Source organism: Thamnophis sirtalis, unplaced genomic scaffold, assembly GCF_051295495.1.
Source record: "Thamnophis sirtalis isolate CommonGarterSnake01/CBP01778 unplaced genomic scaffold, rThaSir2_p1.2 scaffold_6, whole genome shotgun sequence".
In the NCBI taxonomy this organism is placed as follows: domain Eukaryota; kingdom Metazoa; phylum Chordata; class Lepidosauria; order Squamata; family Natricidae; genus Thamnophis; species Thamnophis sirtalis.
The window spans coordinates 81,141,249-81,161,195 of NW_028261386.1; the positions used below are offsets into that span (position 1 = coordinate 81,141,249).

At 37.3% G+C, this 19,947-nt stretch overlaps 1 protein-coding gene across 3 annotated transcripts in view; it reads left to right on the plus strand.

Annotated features, from left to right (window-relative positions):
- The window catches only part of SYNE1 (spectrin repeat containing nuclear envelope protein 1), a 373,011-nt gene that overhangs the window by 157,930 nt on the left and 195,134 nt on the right, over positions 1-19,947 (plus strand). For all 3 annotated transcript variants that reach the window (XM_087718281.1, XM_087718279.1, XM_087718280.1), the window contains exons 42-54: positions 81-239; positions 2,431-2,613; positions 3,840-3,941; positions 5,507-5,710; positions 6,532-6,739; positions 7,465-7,577; positions 10,383-10,588; positions 12,176-12,331; positions 13,005-13,296; positions 14,072-14,244; positions 14,802-15,111; positions 15,652-15,816; positions 17,474-17,830. In XM_087718281.1, the coding sequence (XP_087574407.1) occupies positions 81-239; positions 2,431-2,613; positions 3,840-3,941; positions 5,507-5,710; positions 6,532-6,739; positions 7,465-7,577; positions 10,383-10,588; positions 12,176-12,331; positions 13,005-13,296; positions 14,072-14,244; positions 14,802-15,111; positions 15,652-15,816; positions 17,474-17,830 (2,628 nt within the window). The remainder of the gene's footprint in view (positions 1-80; positions 240-2,430; positions 2,614-3,839; positions 3,942-5,506; positions 5,711-6,531; positions 6,740-7,464; positions 7,578-10,382; positions 10,589-12,175; positions 12,332-13,004; positions 13,297-14,071; positions 14,245-14,801; positions 15,112-15,651; positions 15,817-17,473; positions 17,831-19,947) is intronic.

Genomic DNA, 19,947 nt, shown 5'->3' on the forward strand with positions numbered 1-19,947 from the left:
TGCGGTCTAAAATAAATTAAGGAGGGTGGATGGTGAGTCTATTTATTCTGTGGATAACAGTAATACGTTCCTGTTTGTAGCATGAAGCAGCCAGGAATGAGCTGAATGATAGACAGACTGAACTGGACGCCTTCACTAACAAAGGAAAGCACCTCACTGCAGAACTGAAAAAGATACCAAACTGTGATGCTCGGATGATAAAAACTGAGATGGACAGTACCGTGGACAAATGGCTAGATGTAAGTGGTATATTTGAAATAAAGTTTGGATAGTTGAATATTCCAATAAAAAATAAACTAAAATAAAACCTTCTAGAAACTGAATATAGGTAGTCCTTGACCTATGACCATTCATTTAGCAACCATTCAAAATTATAAAGGCAATGAAGAAAGTGATTTATCATTTGTCCTTGCACTTACAAGCGTCACAACATCCCCGTGGTCATATGATAAAAATTGGGTACTTGGTAACCAGCCCGTATTTACGAGTTTCTTTGCAGTGTCTTGGGGTCATGTGATCACCATTTGTGATGTTCCTAGCTGGCCTCTGAAAAGAAAAATAAATGGATTCACTTAAACAACTGTAATGAACCATGTCAAAAAGGTTGCAAAATTGGGCTTTTAACAATTGCGTTGCTTAGCAACGGAAAGTCTGGTCCAATTGTGATTATAGATTGATGACTACCTGTAGAATAACTTTTCTCTTTTTACCATGGATTTTAATCCCTTACTATTTCAGACAGTATCTTATGGGTATAATTACTAGCAAATTGATTCTTGCAGAATTAATTTGGAAATGAATTGTTTTTACTGTATTTCACATACTACAACGTGGTTTATGAAGTTGTGGCATAATTTTAACATCATTATATTTGTTTTTCTTTTCATAATTAAGAGAAACAAATTTGTGTTTATGAACTTGGTAGTTTCTATTATTAATTTATGATTAAGGCGCCAATTACACATCTATTCTAGATGATAGTTAATTGAAGACTTTATTTAATAGCAGTTTAGTTGGGAAATTGAATTACATTAAAGTGTTATAAAATTTTAAGAATCGGAACAATTTTGAAAAAGAAAACTTTCATTTTTGTCAAAATTCCTTTTTACATATAATGAAAATGATACCACCTACCTTTGTTTGACCATAAACAATAGTCCAATGACCGGGGTGGGAGATGTTAGCCTCACCAAATAGTTAATAAATTAAGGACAACTCATGAGATCCATCAATTGAGAGTAATAGCCTAATTATGTTGCTAATGGAGGCGGGAGAGGCTCTAGGGCCCTCAGCTTTGGGGTCTAATAGGGCTTGATCCTTTCTCACCTGCTAGGTGACATCCCTGGGTGAGATTTAGGGGTGCAATTCTACCAGTTCAGGCCAGTTCACCCAAACCAGTAGTAAAAAATGCTACTGGTTTGCAGAACTGGTAGTAAAAAATACTAAAAAGAGTTAAAAAAAAAAAGTTCCAATGACTGCACATCACACAGCCAAAAACATGGGGTGTGTCCGTTTTTACTCCCAGCAGGCTTCTCTGAGGATTGAAAAGCCAAACATGGGGGGTGGGTGTCTGTTTTTGCTCCCAGCAGCTTCTTGAAGTCTGCTAGACCAAAAATGGGGGGTGGGGTGCTGAGAAAGAAAGAAGGAAAGAGAGAGAGAAAGAAGGAAAGAGAGAGAAAAACAGAGAGAGAGAAAGAAAGAAGGGAGAAAGAAAGAAGAAAGAAAGAAAGAAAGAAAGAAAGAAAGAAAGAAAGAAAGAAAGAAAGAGAAAAAAATGGAGGGAGGACTACAAACCTGGCATTAGACGCAGCTTCAGAGGATAATCCTGGGCTGGGAGGGACCTGCAGGTCATCTAGTCTAACCCTGCTCCAAGAGGACATTGTTAAAGTGAGTTTCTGTCTTTTGATCCCCCCGTTACAGGACTACATAGTCGCATGACCCCACCAAGCCACACCCACAGAACCTGTAGTAAAAAAAAATAGATTTCACCACTGGTGAGATGATAATCATCTCTGCACCTTCGCTGGACAATGTGGTGGATGGTCTGACCCAATGCCTAGAAGCTACTACAGTCTAGATGGGTAAAACTAGACTCAAACTAAACCCAGAACAGCTGATTATGAGTGATGCCCCTCCTTCATGACATCCAGAGGATCCCATCCTTGCTGGGCTTCCAAGGAGTCTTGATGACATTTCTTTTTAGGAAAGCATTGGAGACAATGAAGATGACCCTGCCTTTGTTTGGTAGTGCCATTAGGAATGTTTGTTTTGTAGATTATTATTATTTTAATATATTTAATATGATATTTAATATGATAATTATTTATTATTATCACTTGATGTAAACTATTTAGAGCTCTTTGGAAATGAGTAGCTTACAAACTATAATGGACAGAATGAAATGAAATGCTTTCTTTCATTGCTTAACAGGTTTCAGAAAAAATTGAAGACAACATAGATAAGTTGAGTGTTAGCGTGACTTTGTGGGAAGACATACTAGCCATCCGAGATAATATTGAAGGATGGTGCAATAACGCCATCTCTCAGTCCAATGATATAATAAACAATTTGGCGAGCTGTCAAGGAACTGAAGTTTTCTTGGATGAATTTCAGGTGCCATACTTTACAATATTTATGATTTTCAATTTTAAATTCTTAGCACATGTTAATATTAGGAGAATTGAGTATAATATGATTAGATATTCTAAGCTACGTGCTTATATTTTTGTAGCAGAATGCCCCTAATTGTAAAAAAAAAAAAAAGGTTTAATGAACAGTGGCACATTGAAGACTTCTGGAATATGCAGTTCTTCTATTGGCATATTACAGAATAACAGAATAATAGAGAAATCTTCTAGTCCAACCCGTTCATAGTCTGAAAACCCTATACAATTTCAGACAAATGGTTGGCCAATGTCTTCTTTAAAAAGTCCTGTGTTGGAACACTCACAACCTCTGAAGGCAAGTTGTTCCACTGATTTTTCTAATTGTCAGGAAATTTCTCTTTAATTCTAGATTGGTTGTCTGTTTGATTAGTTCCATCCATTGCTTCCTGTCCTGCCTTTGGATGCTTTGGAGAATAGGTTGACTTCCTCTTCTTTGAGGCTGCCCCTTAGATATTGGAAGACTGATATCATATCACCCTAGTCCTTCTTTTCATTAAACTAGACATACCGAATTCCTGCAACTGTTCTTCATATGTTTTAGTCTCAGGTCCCCTGTTGCTTTTCTCTATACTGTTTCTAGAGTCTCAACATCTTTTTTTATATCACTGTAGTATTACAAGTGTGGTCTTACCAAGGCATTACAGAGTGGTACTAACACTGTTCTATTTGCTGGCCATTCAAAGTTACAATAGTGCCGAAAAAGTAACTTTACAACTGGCCTCTACACCTACATTGGTTGCCATGTTCCTGTGGTAATAGAGATTCAGATTTTTTGCAATTGTCAGCTTTTTATGACTGTTGCAATATCCCACAGTCACCTCATTGCTATTTGTGTACTTCATAGCCAGTTCCCAACAAGCAAAGTTAATGAAGAAACCAGCACTATAAAATCACAAGTCACAGTCAAGAGATGTCTCACTTAACAACCATCTAACTTAGCAATTGAATTATTAGTCCCAATTGTGATAATTAAATGAGGACTACCTGTACACAGATAGGTATAACTCTGCTGTATTTCTTTCAGTTGGAGCCAGAGTATACCAGGAACAAAATATTTATGTTTGTTATATTCTAAGTGCTATCTTTTAAAATTTCCTTACCTGAATAATGGCAAATAATGTTAACATATGACAGAAAGGGAGACATTCATTTCCCCCATGTGTTCCTTTGCAGTCTCAGCTGAAGCACAAAGAAGAAAAGTTGGAGCAAATGACTTTGAACATATATGAGCTTAAAAAATTGGTAAATTCAGAAGAACTTCCTCCAATTCTTCTGGTAAGATAGGCTTTTCTGATTGAGGGATGTCAATCAGGAAATCAGGAGTCCAGAAAGTTCAAATGAATATAGGTTTACTGTATACTAATGCTCTCTACATGAATCTGATCTACTAAAGGTCAAAGGAAATAGGCGGTAAATAAGACTCAGTGAAATTCAAGGTGGGTCGGACTTAGATCGCTTGTGAGTGCAAAAGGACTTGAGGCCGATGACATATTTGACCCCTCCCTTGTGTTCTGTCTGGTTATCTCCTACACTGGGCATGGTTTTGCCCTGAAACCTTTTTCTCTGCAATTTTTTAGAGTGGTAGAAAAATGGGTTAAAAGACAAAAGAGAGATGTTTCTGTAAGAGTTCAGATATGTAAGCTCTGCAGAGCTCAGGCATTCATTTAACCCTTTAAAATTTCCCTAACATCCCTAAATTAGAAAAAGTATAAGTTGTTCATCCATTAGATCAAAGGTGGTGTTAGGCTTTTGTAATCTGCAATTTATTTGGAGCACTAGATAAAAGCATTCCATTTGATAAGCATGGTTTAAATCAATATTTTTGTTCCATTTAAAATATTATATTTAAAGACAGAATTTATCCATTATGTAATCTCTTCTAAGACATAGCTACTGATTTTGAATCTTCTATTATAAGTGGCCTTGTTGTGAAAAATTTTCCTTTAAAAAAAGCATTGCATGAAATAATACAGTATATGCATAATTTCTAGCATTGTAATCAAATTTATTTATACATTTATGAAATTTATTTGTCACCCATCTCAGTTCCAATGATCCATCTCAAATACCAATCTGGAAGCAAAATGTGAAATTTAAAAATAAAGGGGCAGTTTTTACATTCACAAAATCTCTATATTTAAGAAATTCAAAAGTGAAGTAATCAATACAGCTTGTACATAATTTAATTAGTGTTCCACACATACGTATTTGATTACAAAGAAGTACAAGTGAGCTTTAATGTTTTTCCACTTGGTTTAGGATTAGCAATATTTATAAGTATCTGTAAATTTCTAGGTTTATAGAACGTGCTATAGAAGTTGATTTCATTGTTTGTAGAAAAAAAATAAGGGTTCAAAGAAGAAAACTCTCTTCTTTGTTTTCAGGAACATTTCAGAGTGACTTGTTTTCCCATTCCAAATTTTTATCAAAAATAGCGCTGAAGTTAATGACAAACCACCAGCTTGATAAACCATTTTAATGCTATGTGGCAGAGCGGAGAAAAATAATATAAATATAATATAAAAGTATTCTATTTTTTATAAAAATATAAAAAATATGCATGCATGATAAAAGACATTTTATTTGTGGACTGAAAAAATATGCTACAGTATTTGATTAATAACCATCCTTATATTATAAAACCTATTTTTTTTAAAGCCAGGCCTAAAAATGCCCCCCCCCCCCAAATTCCTTTTTTACTTTTTGTGGAGTGGTTTATCTATTTTTTTGCATTTCTGCAGAACAATTCAAATACACTTTATTGTCATATGACTCAGATTTATAAATGTATTTTGGAATAGTCTTTATTATTATTTTAGTGTATCTATATTTGCTTCTAGTTTTTAGATGCTGATTTAAAGAAGAAGATAATGCATAGCAAAACAATGTATGAAACAGCTAAAGAAACTTTGAAAGATTTTAATTCTCAGAAGACACAGTTGTATAACTTTGTTACTCAGATGGAAAACTGGCTTGTCAATACAGAAGAATCATTATTAAATTGCATTCATAGTCAGGTTCCATCAGATATTGGGACAGTCAATGTAAGTAGCATAAAAAGAATAAATAGACTTGTTGAGCAAATTGGAATAAAAATATGGGGCATTCACTTTGTTATCAATCCCTTAAAATAGACCTTGTGAACAAACTCATGATTTGAAATATTCATCCATTAGAAGTTAATTGTCATTTCATGGGAAGAAAAAAAATGAGGTCAGAGTTCAACTGTCTGTGCTGAAAGCATTTAAAATGTCCCAGATCACATGGCTGTAATTAATGTCTTTTCAACAAAATGTACTTACCCCCAAAAAATACACATTTTGTTTTTGTATGTGAATTTCCTCAGTCTCCAAGAGAAAATAGACTTTCAGACTGAAATAATTAAGAGCACTTGAGAAGGTGTTCTTCTGTTCACATAATATAGATAGAACAACATGATCAGGACCATTCTTTAATTAACTATGCAATACTTTGGACTGCTTGAGTCCCCCCCCTCCCCCCAGATTAGGGATTATTCAATTTGTGTTTAGTCCAGTTTTGCCCTGACTGGAAGTTTTAGCACAAAAAATTGAGACTTCGTTATCTTGAAGTTTGGCAAAGGTGATCCATCAACATTTCTCTTAAGTTTCTAAGCTTTGACTATTATATTCCAATGACTTCCCCTATTTTTAGTTTTTCTTCTTGGATGAGAAATGAAATATTTTCGAAGGAAAAAACCAAGAAAGTCCCGTTGCCTTTTGGAAAAAGCACCTTCGGAGCAACCATGACCTGGAAGATTGAGCATCTCCATAGACAGTCAATAAAACAGTTTTTAAGTAATGGTCCAATGTATTTAAATATTCTAATGATATCATTGTTCCTTCAGAAAATACAGAAGGAGATTCGCCAACAGCAGAACAATTTTGATTCTACTCAGGAAACGCTTAATGGCCTTTGCCGCAAATATCCATCTTTGGAGTTGGAAACTCTTGCAGGCACTATAACGTCCCTGATAAAGAAGTATGAATCTTTGAACCAGCTGAGTTTGAAAACACAGGCTTCTTTACAGGAGTCCCTAGAAAAACATTTCTTACGTGAGTTCTCTTCATAGATATATGAATCATCTAGCCCACAGGAATGTATGCTGGAGACCAATATGCGAGTATTAGAATAAAGTTTCCATTTACATCATGAATTAATTTGGGGACTAGGTTTCCCTACAACTCCTGTTATAGAAAGTATATTTTATAGATATTTCCAACTCCTCTCCTGCTTGGTTTCACAACAGTAATTTTTAAAAAATAACCTTGCTATTACTAATATTTTATGGGGCAAACACACATTTGGGGCACATTTTATGTATGCATGGATGTATGTGTTTTCAGTGTGTAAGCATATATACAGGTGTCCATGGACAAGTTTCCTTTCTTTTTCTGACAATAATCTTTCACTTCAACTATGAATTGCACAATTCTATCCTGGCTACTTAACTTCTTATCTTGGCTTCTCTATTCCTTGTTCTGTATTCCTGAGATCATCTTGGTCTCCCTGGCTTCCTGTGACGTTTTTCTCTGTCCTTATCTTAGACTAGCAGAAATTAGATAATCGTATTCAACTTTATTTTCATTTTGTTCTATTTGTTATGTTTGCAAAGGTACAAACTGCAGTCTCTTGCCACCTTTTCTATAGGCTTTGTGAGGTCTTGTGAGTCCAGAATCGTTGTAGTTTTATATTCTTGGTGAATTTTAAGTATGGAATGTATAAACCAGTGTTACTGTTTTATATGATAATCCTTGGTATCTCCCTTTTTTATAAAAAGAATCTATGGAGGAATTTCAAAACTGGTATTCTAATCTGAAGATTGCAATAAAAGATATAAATATTGCAACTGGGGACAGTAAAGCTATTGAAGCAAAACTCCACAAACTACAGGTAAGAATGCAGGAATGAATGAATTGCACATTGCTTGGCTTGCAAACTTTTCTAGATAATATTAGGAAATTATTAAGCAATTTTTTGTGTGATTGATATATGTTGTCAAACTACTATCTTACAAAGGTCAAACACTGACTTTACATCATAATGTGCAACAGACAGTATGCATTATTAATGACCTTTTATAATTATTTCATAGAATTCTGACCCAAATTAAGAGTGTTGTTCAAAATCTTTTAACTCTCTCTCATAATATTGGTGTTGTGTACAGACAGTTTGGTTTAGGGGTTAAGGAACTAGGGTAGAGCCTGGGAGACTTAGTCCCATCTTCAAGAGGAAGCCAATTGGGTGACCTTCAGCCAGTCACTCTCTCTCAGCTCTAGGAAGAAAGCAAAAACAAATCATTTCCCAAAAATTTACCAAGAATCTGCAGGGACTGGTTCAAGCAGTTGCCTGGAGTCAACTCTACCATGAAGTTACAAAAAAAAATAATACACCAAAATCTCACCAAAATTTCTGGGTTTTTAGACACTTTCTCATAATTGAAAAGTTGTACATTAATAAATGTTATCTATATAATTTCAATTATGGTGTATTAGTTGTTTTATAAAACTTGAGTGTAGATACTATAAAAATACATATTTGATTGGTAAAATCAAAATCAACAACCCACAAAAATAATAGTATTAGCTGTTTTTACAATGTTAACACTAGTCAATTCAATCAATCAATCAATTTATTAGATTTATAGGCCGCCCAATCCCGGAGGCTTACAAGAACAAGAAAAAAAAAACAAAATAAAAATAAAAAATAATTTAAAAATTCCCCAACACGCATATGTTCTGATCGGGGCTGGACCCTACATAATAAGGTCAACAGCCCCAGGCCTGCCGGAACAGCCAGGTTTTAACAGCTTTTCTGAAGGCCATGAGGGTGGGTGAGGTCCGGACCTCTGGGGGTAGCTGATTCCACAGGGTCGGAGCAGCCACAGAGAAGGCTCTCTTCTGAGGCCCCGCCAGCCGACACTGTCCGGCTGACAGCGTCCTAAGGAGGCCCACCCTGTGGGATCTTATCAGCCGTTGGGAGGTATGTGGCAGTAGGCGGTCTTGCAAATACGCTGGTCCTGAGCCATGTAGGGCTTTAAAGGTAATGACCAACACCTTGAATTGAGTTCGGAGACCAATTGGCAGCCAGTGCAGCTCGCGGAGGATACGTGTAATATGGGTGTATCTCGATACACCCAATATCGCTCGTGCGGCTGCATTCTGAACTAGCTGTAGTCTCCGAACGCTTTTCAGGAGTAGCCCCATGTAGAGCGCATTGCAATAATCCAGCCTTGAGGTGACAAGGGCGTGAGTGACTGTTTGAAGTGCACCCCGATCCAAGTAGGGCTGCAATTGATGCACCAGGTGAACCTGGGCAAAGGCCCCCGTGGTCACAGCCGACAAGTGGTGTTCCAGTGTCAGCCGTGAATCCAGGAGGACCCCCAAATTGTGAGCCCTCTCTGAGTTTTCACCCCCCAGGATCAAGGATGGACTGTCCGAACTGTCCTTCGGGAGCAGCATCCACAGCCACTCGGTCTTGTCGGGATTGAGCACGAGTTTGTTTACCCCCATCCAGATCCTGACAGCTTTCAGGCATTGGCACATCACGTCCGCTGCTACACTGAGCTGGCACGGGGCAGATAGATACAATTGCGTATCATCTGCATATTGATGGTACTTTATCCCGTGCCGTCGTATGATCTCACCCAGCGGTTTCATGTAGCTGTTGAATAGGAGGGGGGATAGGACCGAACCCTGCGGCATCCCACAATTGAGGGGCCTAGGGATCGACCTCTGTCCCCCGACCAACACCGACTGCGACCTACTGGAGAGGTAGGAGGAGAACCACCACAGAACGGTGCCTCCCACTCCCACCTCCTCCAGACGTCGCAGAAGGATACCATGGTTGATGGTATCGAAAGCCACTGAGAGGTCAAGAAGCACCAGGATAGAGGAATGCCCTCTATCCCTAGCCCACCAGAGGTCATTGGTCAGTGCGACCAAAGCGGTTTCTGTGCTGTACCCAGGCCTGAAACCAGACTGAAAGGAATCCAGATAATCCGCTTCATTCAAGGTCCGTCAGAGTTGAAGTGCCACCACCTTCTCAACAACCTTCCCCAAAAAAGGGAGGTTGGAGACCAGACAGTAGTTTTTCAGGACGGCTGGATCCAGGGAAGCCTTCTTGAGAAGGGGCCTCACCACCGCTTCCTTTAATGGTTGCGGGAAAGACCCCTCCTGCAAAGAAGCGTTGATGATCGCCTGGAGCCAACCACATGTCACCTCCCTGCTGGTCCTGCTGGTCGAAACCAGCCAGGAGAGGCACGGGTCCAGTAAATAGGTGGAGGCGCTCATTGCTCCCATGGCCTAGTCGTGTTTGAACAATGAAAAAAAATTCTTGAATATAGAAGACTTATAAGATAGCCTATTGTTGGGATGTATTTATTTATTTATTCTGCCAAAAATCAAATTACATTAGTAATTTGCCATTTTGTTTCCCATTTGTCCAGTTGAAAAAAATCCATTGGAAATTATTCGAATTATTTTTCTAATACCTTCAATAAATATTACTGTTATTACTACTATATTATTATTCACCATGGATTAATTTCTTACATGCATTGTTTAACAATGTAGATTGTTGTAGTTTTCCTTTTGGAAAGTTAAATACAAAATAAAAATTAGATATAAAGTCTCTTCATATCTATTTGCCTTCTCATCATTCGTTACCCTTATAAATTTATGTATTTGTTTTACTCAGAAAGTGCTAGACTCTTTTAATGAAGGAAAGGCTAAACTGGAGTCAGCCTGCCAGGAAGGAGAAAATCTGTGTACTTACTTGCCTAAACCATCTGTGAATGGTATTCAAGAACAGATATCTAAAGCTCATCAGGACTTTGAAGCATTTCTAAAACAATGTTTGAAAGATAAACAATCTTTGGAAGAATGCATTGCAGAGTTGGAAAGGTAAGTTTCAGATAGCCATATTTTATGTAGTATATAGATATGTTCCTTATGTTATACCTAAATTAAATGGAAAAAATACAAAATAATCTCAGTAAATACTGTGCATTCATTCTACTATTTCTGTCTGGCCCTCTTGATTTGTAGTTTTATGATACAATTGGAAAAAAAAGGAAATAATGGCCAACACAACGGCAGTGTGAATGTTCTATAAGATTTATTATTACATTTTTTGGTTTCTAATAGTGATTTAGAAGGTAATATTTTCACTAAAATAATTGATCTGTGAGAGAAGGTAGTATTGATCAGAAACACTTAGAAAGTTGCTTTCTAAGTGAGATATATTGCTATCTTTCTTGCATCTGCTATTTGGAAAGGAAGCTCCCACTTTACAGAATCTCTGTATGAACCCTAGTTAGAGCATTCCACCCATCAAATGCACTGGAGGAGGGAGACAGGGCTGTTGGTGATTTGTAGTAGAGGAAGCTGGCTACTACGCGGAGGAGAGCCTTTTCAGTGGCAGCTCCGACCCTCTGGAACGATCTCCCCGTGGAGATTCGTACCCTCACCACCCTTCAGACCTTCCGCGCAGCCCTCAAGAACTGGCTATCCTGCCAGGCCTGGGGGTAAAGATCTGACCCACCCCCACCCGAATGTTGGATGAATGTTGTTTACTTTTTAATTATGTGTTATGTTATATGTTACTGTCTGTATCCCCCTCCCTATAAGTTGTTAGCCGCCCTGAGTCCCCTCAGGGAAAAGGGCGGCCTATAAATAAACCTATTCTATTCAATTCAATTCAATTCAACAGAAGTGTAATGGACCTACTTTGCTGCTCACATAATTATTATAAAGGTAAAGGTTCCCCTTGCACATATGTGCTAGTTATTCCCAACTCTAGGGAGCGGTGCTAATCTTCATTTCAAAGCCGAAGAGCCAGCACTGTCCGAAGATGTCTCCGCGGTCATGTGGCTGACATGACTAAATGCCGGCCACATGACCATGGAGACCATAACAGAACGTTGTTACCTTCCCACCAAAGGTGGTTACTATATGTTCTACTTTCATTTTTGCATGCTTTTGAACTACTAGGTTGGCAGAAGCTTGGACAAGTAACAAGAGCTCACACCGTTACACGGTCCTAGGGATTCAAACCACCAAACGTCTGACCTTTATGATCGACAAGCTCAGCGTCTTAGCCACTGAGCCACCATGTCCCTTAGCCACTGAGCCACCATGTCCCTATAATTATCATTATAGGGATTGAATTAATTATCATTAATTGCTTGAATGTTTTGGAAACAATCTTTGCAGTGTCTTCAGTTTTTTCCTTGACTGCGATAATAAATGCACACTGTGCCAGTTTAGAATTGGTGAAGTTCCAAAGTTACAATAATTCTCATGTTTTGCTTTGCCATATTTAGATACTTGCTAAGTATTTTTAGAATACTTACAGCTATAGAGAAGTATTTTTTTTTGTCAGGGCTGTTCAAAACATCAGAATAATACATCTAGATGAAGTGGCTGCATGTTGCATCTTGCTGTTAACCAACAATAGTGGTGTTGTTTTATTTGCTTGTTTTATTACAGTTTTGAGGACCAGTGCAAGAGCTGGAGTTTATGGCTTCATGAAAAGGAAGAAAGGATAAACACAGAAGCTCTAGGAGAACACAAACAACACATCCCAGATAAGAAAGACGAGGTACAGAAGGTAGAAGCCTTTTTGGAAGAACTTTTGCTTGCAAGGTATATATGCATATTTATTAACTAATTATTTTTTTATAAGCCATAAGATTATAACAATTACCCTACATTTTGTTTGTGTATTTTGGCTGTTCTGAAGTACAGCTGCAGAAAACTACAGCTCTGCAAACTTCAATATTCACAGAATTCAATAAATAACAGGGGTTTGAATTTGGTTCTAATAATGAACTATTTTATAAGGGACAATTCACATTTTTCTACTGAGAAATAAATGAAAATAGTTCACATACTTGAATGTGAGGCATGCAATATTTATACCAGTTTTTCATAGAATCTCTAAAAAAGGATGACTTCATAATGCACATTTAAAGCACAGATTGCCACTTTTTCAGCTGGATTCATTACAACTGACTGATATAGTGCTTATATTGTTGCTCTTAATTAATCACATCAAATAAAACAGCAAGGTAGTAATTTAAGTTACCTGAGAGTCAGTGCTCATATTAAGGATTAGGAATAGAATTTAACATCTTCTAGTTCCAAATTTTTATGATTGTAATGATTGTGATTTTATTTTTTGTGTGAATCTAATAGCTTTCATATCTGAACTATATTCTGCAATAGCATGGTTTGTCTGTATGTATTCAAAATTACATATTTATAGATGGATTTATAACTCAGTTATTTTTTTACATTTTACATTTTTTTTGTTTAGAGAATCCTTTAATAAACTCTCTCAAAAGGCACAGTTTTTAAGTGAGAAAGACTACAGTACTGGAATGGAGGTTCGTCTGGCTTCTCAGCAATTTTCTGCCTATCAGAATTTAATCAAGGAAGTAAAGGAGAAGCTGCGGCTCTCTCAGATAGCTCTCCAAGATCACCAGACTTTGGAAGAAGCTCTGCAGGATATGTGGACCTGGGTGAAGGATGTTCAAGGAAAACTCAGCTGTGCTGAGGGCACCCTTGGGGACAAAGTGACCTTGGAGAAACGACACCTCCAAATCCAGGTAAAATGGCAATAGCATAGAAGAACTGACTTTAAAGAACTTTTGTCTAATTACATTTTGACTAAAGTTTAGATAAAACTGACACTGTTTCCCAGAATCAGTGATTGACCAGCCAGAACCAGACATGCAAGTCTGCTAGATGACCTTGGGCCAGTCATCGTCTCTCAGTCCAACTCACCCACATGGTTATTGCTATGGGAAAAATAGGAGGAGGAAGGTGTGTTGAATATGTTCACCACCTTGACTTAAAGGCAAGAAATAAACAAACAAGGTAGTTAAATTATATTTCCATCAGATTTTCTACTTTGCCCTTTATATTTACTTTTATTTTCAGTCTTGTTATATCTGGATAAAAGTTAATATGGAACATTTTTAAAGAGTAAAAATGGCATCATTTTAGCACCAGAGAAATGTAAATGTCATCATGAAATGATTATGATCATCGGAAATGATGACAATCATCAGTGGTAAAATGTCAATCCAATATTGTTTTTCAAACAAGAAAATATCCATGAGTTTTTATTACCAAAAACCCATCTATTCCCAAAATATTGTTTCAAGATCACTACTAAGTGATAATAGCAAATAACTACATAATTTTATAATGATAATCCTACAAGGTACAGTCAACAGGAAGCAAAATCTAGGTTACTATATTTCCCATGGAAAAAGCTACATGGATAAAAACTTTTGCATTTGTCATACTGCAGAACAGGTAAAACAATGCAAAAGAGGTATTCCTTTTCTCTGTAAAGTGTTGACTTTGGTGTCCTAGGAAATCCTATTAATGAAAGGAGAAGGAGAGGTCAAGCTGAACATGGCCATTGGCAAAGCTGAACAAGCCCTTAAGACAAGTAATGAAGAGGGACAGAAGGTGATTCAGAGCCAGCTGCAAAGATTAAGAGACCTCTGGGGCAGCATTGTCAGCACCTCTGTGAGCTGTCAAAGGTAAACCTTTATGTTGCTGCTTTTCATTCTGATATTTTCCCCCCATTCAGAGGACACTTTATGAAATAATAATGAATTGCTCAGAATCCAAGATTAATGATAAGGGGGAAATTCATAAAAGGAAGTTTTCCTGTCACTTTTTCATTTGACTACACTTTCCTCCTCATTAGGGGAAATTATGACCTTTTCAAAAGTATAATGTGAAACACAAAGAGCTCCTGGAAAAACTCAGATCCAGCACTGAATTAAAGAAATGACAACATTAGTTTTCACCCCCTCCCCTCCCCCAACAGAAATGTTGTTAAAAAAAAGAAAAGAAGGAAGGGAGGGAAGGCACTATTTTATATAAAATATGCAGAAAGATTTATTAACCTCCCTTTCAATCCTGAATCATTTGGGAATCATTTTCTTCCTTCCCCCATACTCCTTATGAGTCCTTATCTACAAACAGACATTCATACCGGGGCAACCATTTTGCAACATTCTTGTTGTTTAAACTCAATTTATTTCCCTAAGAACCTTTCATATTTTGATTTCTGTGTTTCTGTTACATTAAGCTTGCTCGAGTTTGTGATAAATCAGTGGAATTGCCACCTGGAGAAGAAAAGTCAGTTGGACCAGTGGTTGGATTCAATAGATCACAAATTGAAAGAGCCTTTGGAACCTCAGAATGGACTGAAAGAGAAATTCTCCCAGCTGGATTGCTTCCAAGCTATTGTTTCAGAAGTGGAAGCACGTTCTAATGATCTACACCAGCTCATAGTAAAAGCCAGAGAACTGCACGAGAAAACACAGGACGATTCTTTTGGAGAAACTGCTCAAGAGGAATTGAAAACACAATTCACAAATATTGCAACAATTGCCAAGGTGAAGATTTTGTAATATGTAGGCCACCCAGAATTACAGAAGTGTTAATCAAGTGGATTTAAAGGTTAAAATGTATGTTAATATAATTATATTGTCAACACAATTACATGAATTACAAAACAGGTCCAATGAATCTGACAGGATTCCCACTTTATGCTAAACTGTATTGTGCTTTTAAAAAAATCAGCTGAACTTACTGATTCAATCCAGTCATTTGTAATTGAAGTTAAACATAAATTAGTGTGGTCCTGATCTCTGATTTGAAATAAAACTAGAGATGAACTAGAGATGTCATAGAAAAAATTGACAAAAATCCAACATATCACCCAAAATAAAACAAGTAGGGTCAAAGTCATGAAAACAACTAAAATATAACAAACAAAGGGGAAAGTGCATAGTGACTTTTAGCCAACAATATAATTAGGCAAACATAATGGTGCTCTTCACACTATATTCAAATAAACAAACCTGGGTTGATTGCATCAAGAATTGTTTCAATTCCTTAAACTCGGTTTTGAACAGTCTCTTTTTGATTTACAGGAAAAAATGAAAATAGCTGAAGATATTGTAAAAGACCATTTGTTATACCTTGATGCAGTGCATGAATTTTCTGATTGGCTTCATTCAGCAAAAGAAGAGCTTCACCGCTGGTCGGACACATCAGGAGATTTGTCTGCCATACAGAAAAAATTAGCCAAAATCAATGTGAGAAAATGTTTTGTAGTTTTGTTATTAACTTTTGTACATGTGTGTTAAGAAGTTCACATAATGAACTTTAATTGTTGGATCGGATAAAGGAGGCACAAGGGCTTCAGTAAACAACAGCTCTTTATTGCAAGTCAAGTAAACACCTGGCTGAGGAATGGTCGGGCAGCATCCCTTTTTAAACAGATCTGTCAGACCACTTGACCAATGAGATTCAACCTCTGTTCCCGCCGGAATAGAGGACCTTAGTGGAAACCTCTTTCAGTCTGTCAGCAGGGGAATATCTAACACTAATTATTAAAAAAGAAACCTCTAATTTCTTTAGAACCAGATTGGACACTTTTTAGTTCCTCTGACTGTCTTCCTGCAGCAGAATGGAAGACATTCTCTTGTTCTCTTTCTTTCAATAATAGTTTCCACAGGAACAAGAAGGAGGGGACTTTTGTAAAAAAAAAAAATGCTTTTATTTTGCCAGTTTGATTTCTCTATTAGATGAAAAATCTTCTATACAGTTAATCCTTAACTTACAGCCATTGATTTAGGGACCGTGCAAAGTTACAATGGCACTGAAAGAAATGACTGCTCCTCACACTTGTAACTATCATAGCATCCCTACAGTTACATGAACAAATCTGACTGCTAGGCACCCGGCATGAATTTATGACAGTTGCAGCGTCCCAGGGTTAGGTAATCATAATTTGCAATCTTCCCAGTCAGTTCTGACAAGCAAAGTCGATGGGGGAAAGTGAATTCATTTAACAATTATATGATTCACTTAACAACTGCAGTGATTCGCTTCACAACCATGGCAAAAAAGGTCATAAAATCAGGGATGACTCACTTAACAATTGTCTTGGTTAGCAATGCAAATTCTGGTCCCAGTTGTAGCGGTAAGTTGAGGACTATCTGTAGATGGAAGGACTTCTTTATTCATAGAAAATCATCATTAAATCCAACTTTTTTTAAAAATATTCAGCTGAGCACATGGTTCTAATTATATTTATAAAGACTACCTCTGCAGGTAAACAGTGATTATTAAGTAAATCAAAATGGCAATTATAAAGCAATACAGAAAAAATTGTGAAACAACTCTTCTTCCCAAATCCAGTTTATATGCCATGTAGCATTTTGTAGCAATGTTGGCACTTTATCTAATACCTAAAACAAAGTATTACTTTGTATAGTAAGTATAAGTATATAAGAACATTTTTCTCATTCAAATAATGATGCTAAATTGTAGACAGACTTGCTTAAATATTTTTACTATATCTCTCATTGCTTCTTCTGAACTTATAGCTCAAAACTTTTCAGTTAAGCTGAGGACACTTCTAAAAGCAACCAGATACCTTGTTTATTTTAATAAAATCCAACTCAGTACTGCACTTCTCAGAAAATGTTACCACCACCCCTTTGGATACTTAAGTATATTTTAAAGTTGATTGTTGTTCGTTTAGACGTGGTTTGGCTCTGTTTTGTTTCTGCCTGTGCTTCTGTTTTACTTTTCCCTTACATTTTAGCCCGGCTTGCACACACTTTTGGTGAAACTGCCAGCGGTTGTGGAATGAGCAGTTCACAGCTCTGTGAAATGCTGCATTTTGCTTGTTCGGCTGAAGTGGATCCCGTCCATTTCAGTTACCATGGTGATATTCCATTGCAGGAGCTGATAGATTCCAGACACACTGGTGAGGGTCGCCTCCACAGGATCGAAACACTGGCTCCCGCTGTGAAAAAGAACACAAGCGTTCAAGGGGGCAAAGACATGGACGCTGAAATGCAGGCTCTCCAGTCCGACTGGAAGCAGTGGGAGGAGAATGCTTTCCAGTCCCGAAACAGGCTGCAGGAACTGGAGAGTCAGATGGCCAGGTCAGAGCAGGAGTTTTCAGCCCAGGCTGTTCTTCTGGAAAAGGCCTTGAAACACTTCAGCACTTTGCTTGCAACCTGGTCTGAAGGCCTGACCTCTCTAGACAGTAAGCACACAGACCAAGAGCTGGTTGAATGCTGGCATCGAGAAAAGGTAAACTGCTTTCTTTCTTTTTGAGACTGTCCTACACTTTGATTGTGCATGTGTGTGTTGCGGAGGGGTTCAGTGGGAGGAAAGAGAAGTTGCTAATGGCCAGAAGAGAGTTCTCATTCAAACAAAAACAGTGCAGAACACAAGAACTGCAAAACGTGAACTTTAAATGCTTTCTCGGCCGAAAAGTTAATATATTGCAGCACTGCACTGGCACAAACTCTCCAGCCTCGAATCCAAAGGAGGGAACATACTTTGTGCTTGTTCCACCTACTATACATTTTTACTTTTTTTGTTGCATGTATTTTAGTTTCAGAAACTAGAATGTTTCAAAGCAAAATGTGCCAGCTTCTGGGTAGAAACTAATCAAGAAGAGAAGCAACTTAGAACTGAGGAGAAATTTCCTGACAATTAGAACAATTAATCAATGGAACAGCTTGCCTCCAGAAGCTGTGAATGCTCCAACATTGGAAGTTTTTAAGAAGATGTTGGATACCATTTATCTGAAGTGGTGTAGGGTTTCCTGCCTAGGCGGGTTTGGACTAGAAGACCTCCAAGGTCCCTTCCAACTCTATTATTCTATGCTATTCTAGTACTGTAGCATCTTTATTGCCATACCCCACCCCACCCCCCAAAAAATCCCCTCTGATTCCCATAAGCTCTCATAAGCTATTCACAAAAATAAAAATAATGAGTCATTATTTTATACTGTACACCTATCCAGAAAAGGAAGAAAATAGAAATGAGCATTCCGGCCTGGTCATGTTGGGAGAAATGGGTGCTTCATAATTGTTTCTATCTCTTAGAGTAACCACTTTGTGAATGCATCCAGAATGTCTTCAAAATTTCAGATGCATCTATTCGTCATTACAATTTTAAAACACCTGCGTTTGCATATAAAACTGCAGGATGTTACTAATGTTGTGGGATTATTTCACAGCTTCCTGTGTGTATTCACACTGCATTTCATTGCTCTTTTAAAAACTGAAAAAGTGGAGCCTCTGAGCAGAAGCAGAAATAAGTTTATAGAAGGCTACTTAACTTGGTTTTCCAAGATGCTTTCCTCAGTGGTGTGCATAAGTCTTTTTGTATGGTGAAAAAAGGCTTCTTTTGTAAGTCATAGTGTAATTTAAAATATATTCTACTAGTTTGCTTGGCTTTTGTGGAATAGCAATGGGTGCTCTTTGTTTTTCCAAATTCTACAACTGCCCTCACTGTCCCTGCTTCCTGCCCATAAGAAACATTCCCTACACTCCTTTGGAATTTAAACTAAGCACCAGGAAGTATTGTAAGAATGTTGAACACTGCTAGAGAAACTGTAGTTCAAAGAGAAATAAGACTTTTATACACTATCCTGTCACTTTGGAATTAAAGTGTGAGAGCACCCAGCCAATGACAAATAAAGTGAAATTTTCCTCTCCTTAGGGAGAAAAATTATATTACATTCAAAGCACTGAAATAAGTGACTAATGATCAGTTCTCACACTTATGACTGTTGCAGCATCCCTATAGTCACATGATCAAACTTTGGGTGCTTGACAACTGGCATGTATTTAGGATGGTTGCTGTGTCCCGGGGTCATGTGATCTTCATTTGTAACCTTCTCAGTTGGCTTCTGATTAGCAAAGTCAATGAGGAAAGCCAGATTCACTTGCTGTATGTCATACAGTGCAATTTAACCATTGTGGCAATTTGCTTAACAATTGTAGCAAAAAGGTCAAAAAATGGGATGCAACCCACCTAACTGCCTTGCTTAGGAAAAGAAGTTCTGGGTTCAGTTGTGGTCGTAAGTTGAGGATTATCTGTGAAAGCAAATTTGGCATCAAGCTAACCTATAATGATAAAATAAAATATTGGGAAATATTTGGCTACGTCACAAGTTCCTAAACAATTTATATGATTAAAACAATTTCTATTTCATTTAAAACATTGATTCAGTAAGAGCTTCCCTAATTTCATGGGTGCAGAAGAGAGAGGCCTTCATTTTAGAATGGGGGACACATCACATGGAGAGGACGTGGAGCAACATGTTTTTGATGAAAGATGGAAAACTATGATTAAATCTTATTTTTTGTCCAGGCTAATTTATTCCATTACTTCTTTCCAATTGACCAGTTTTA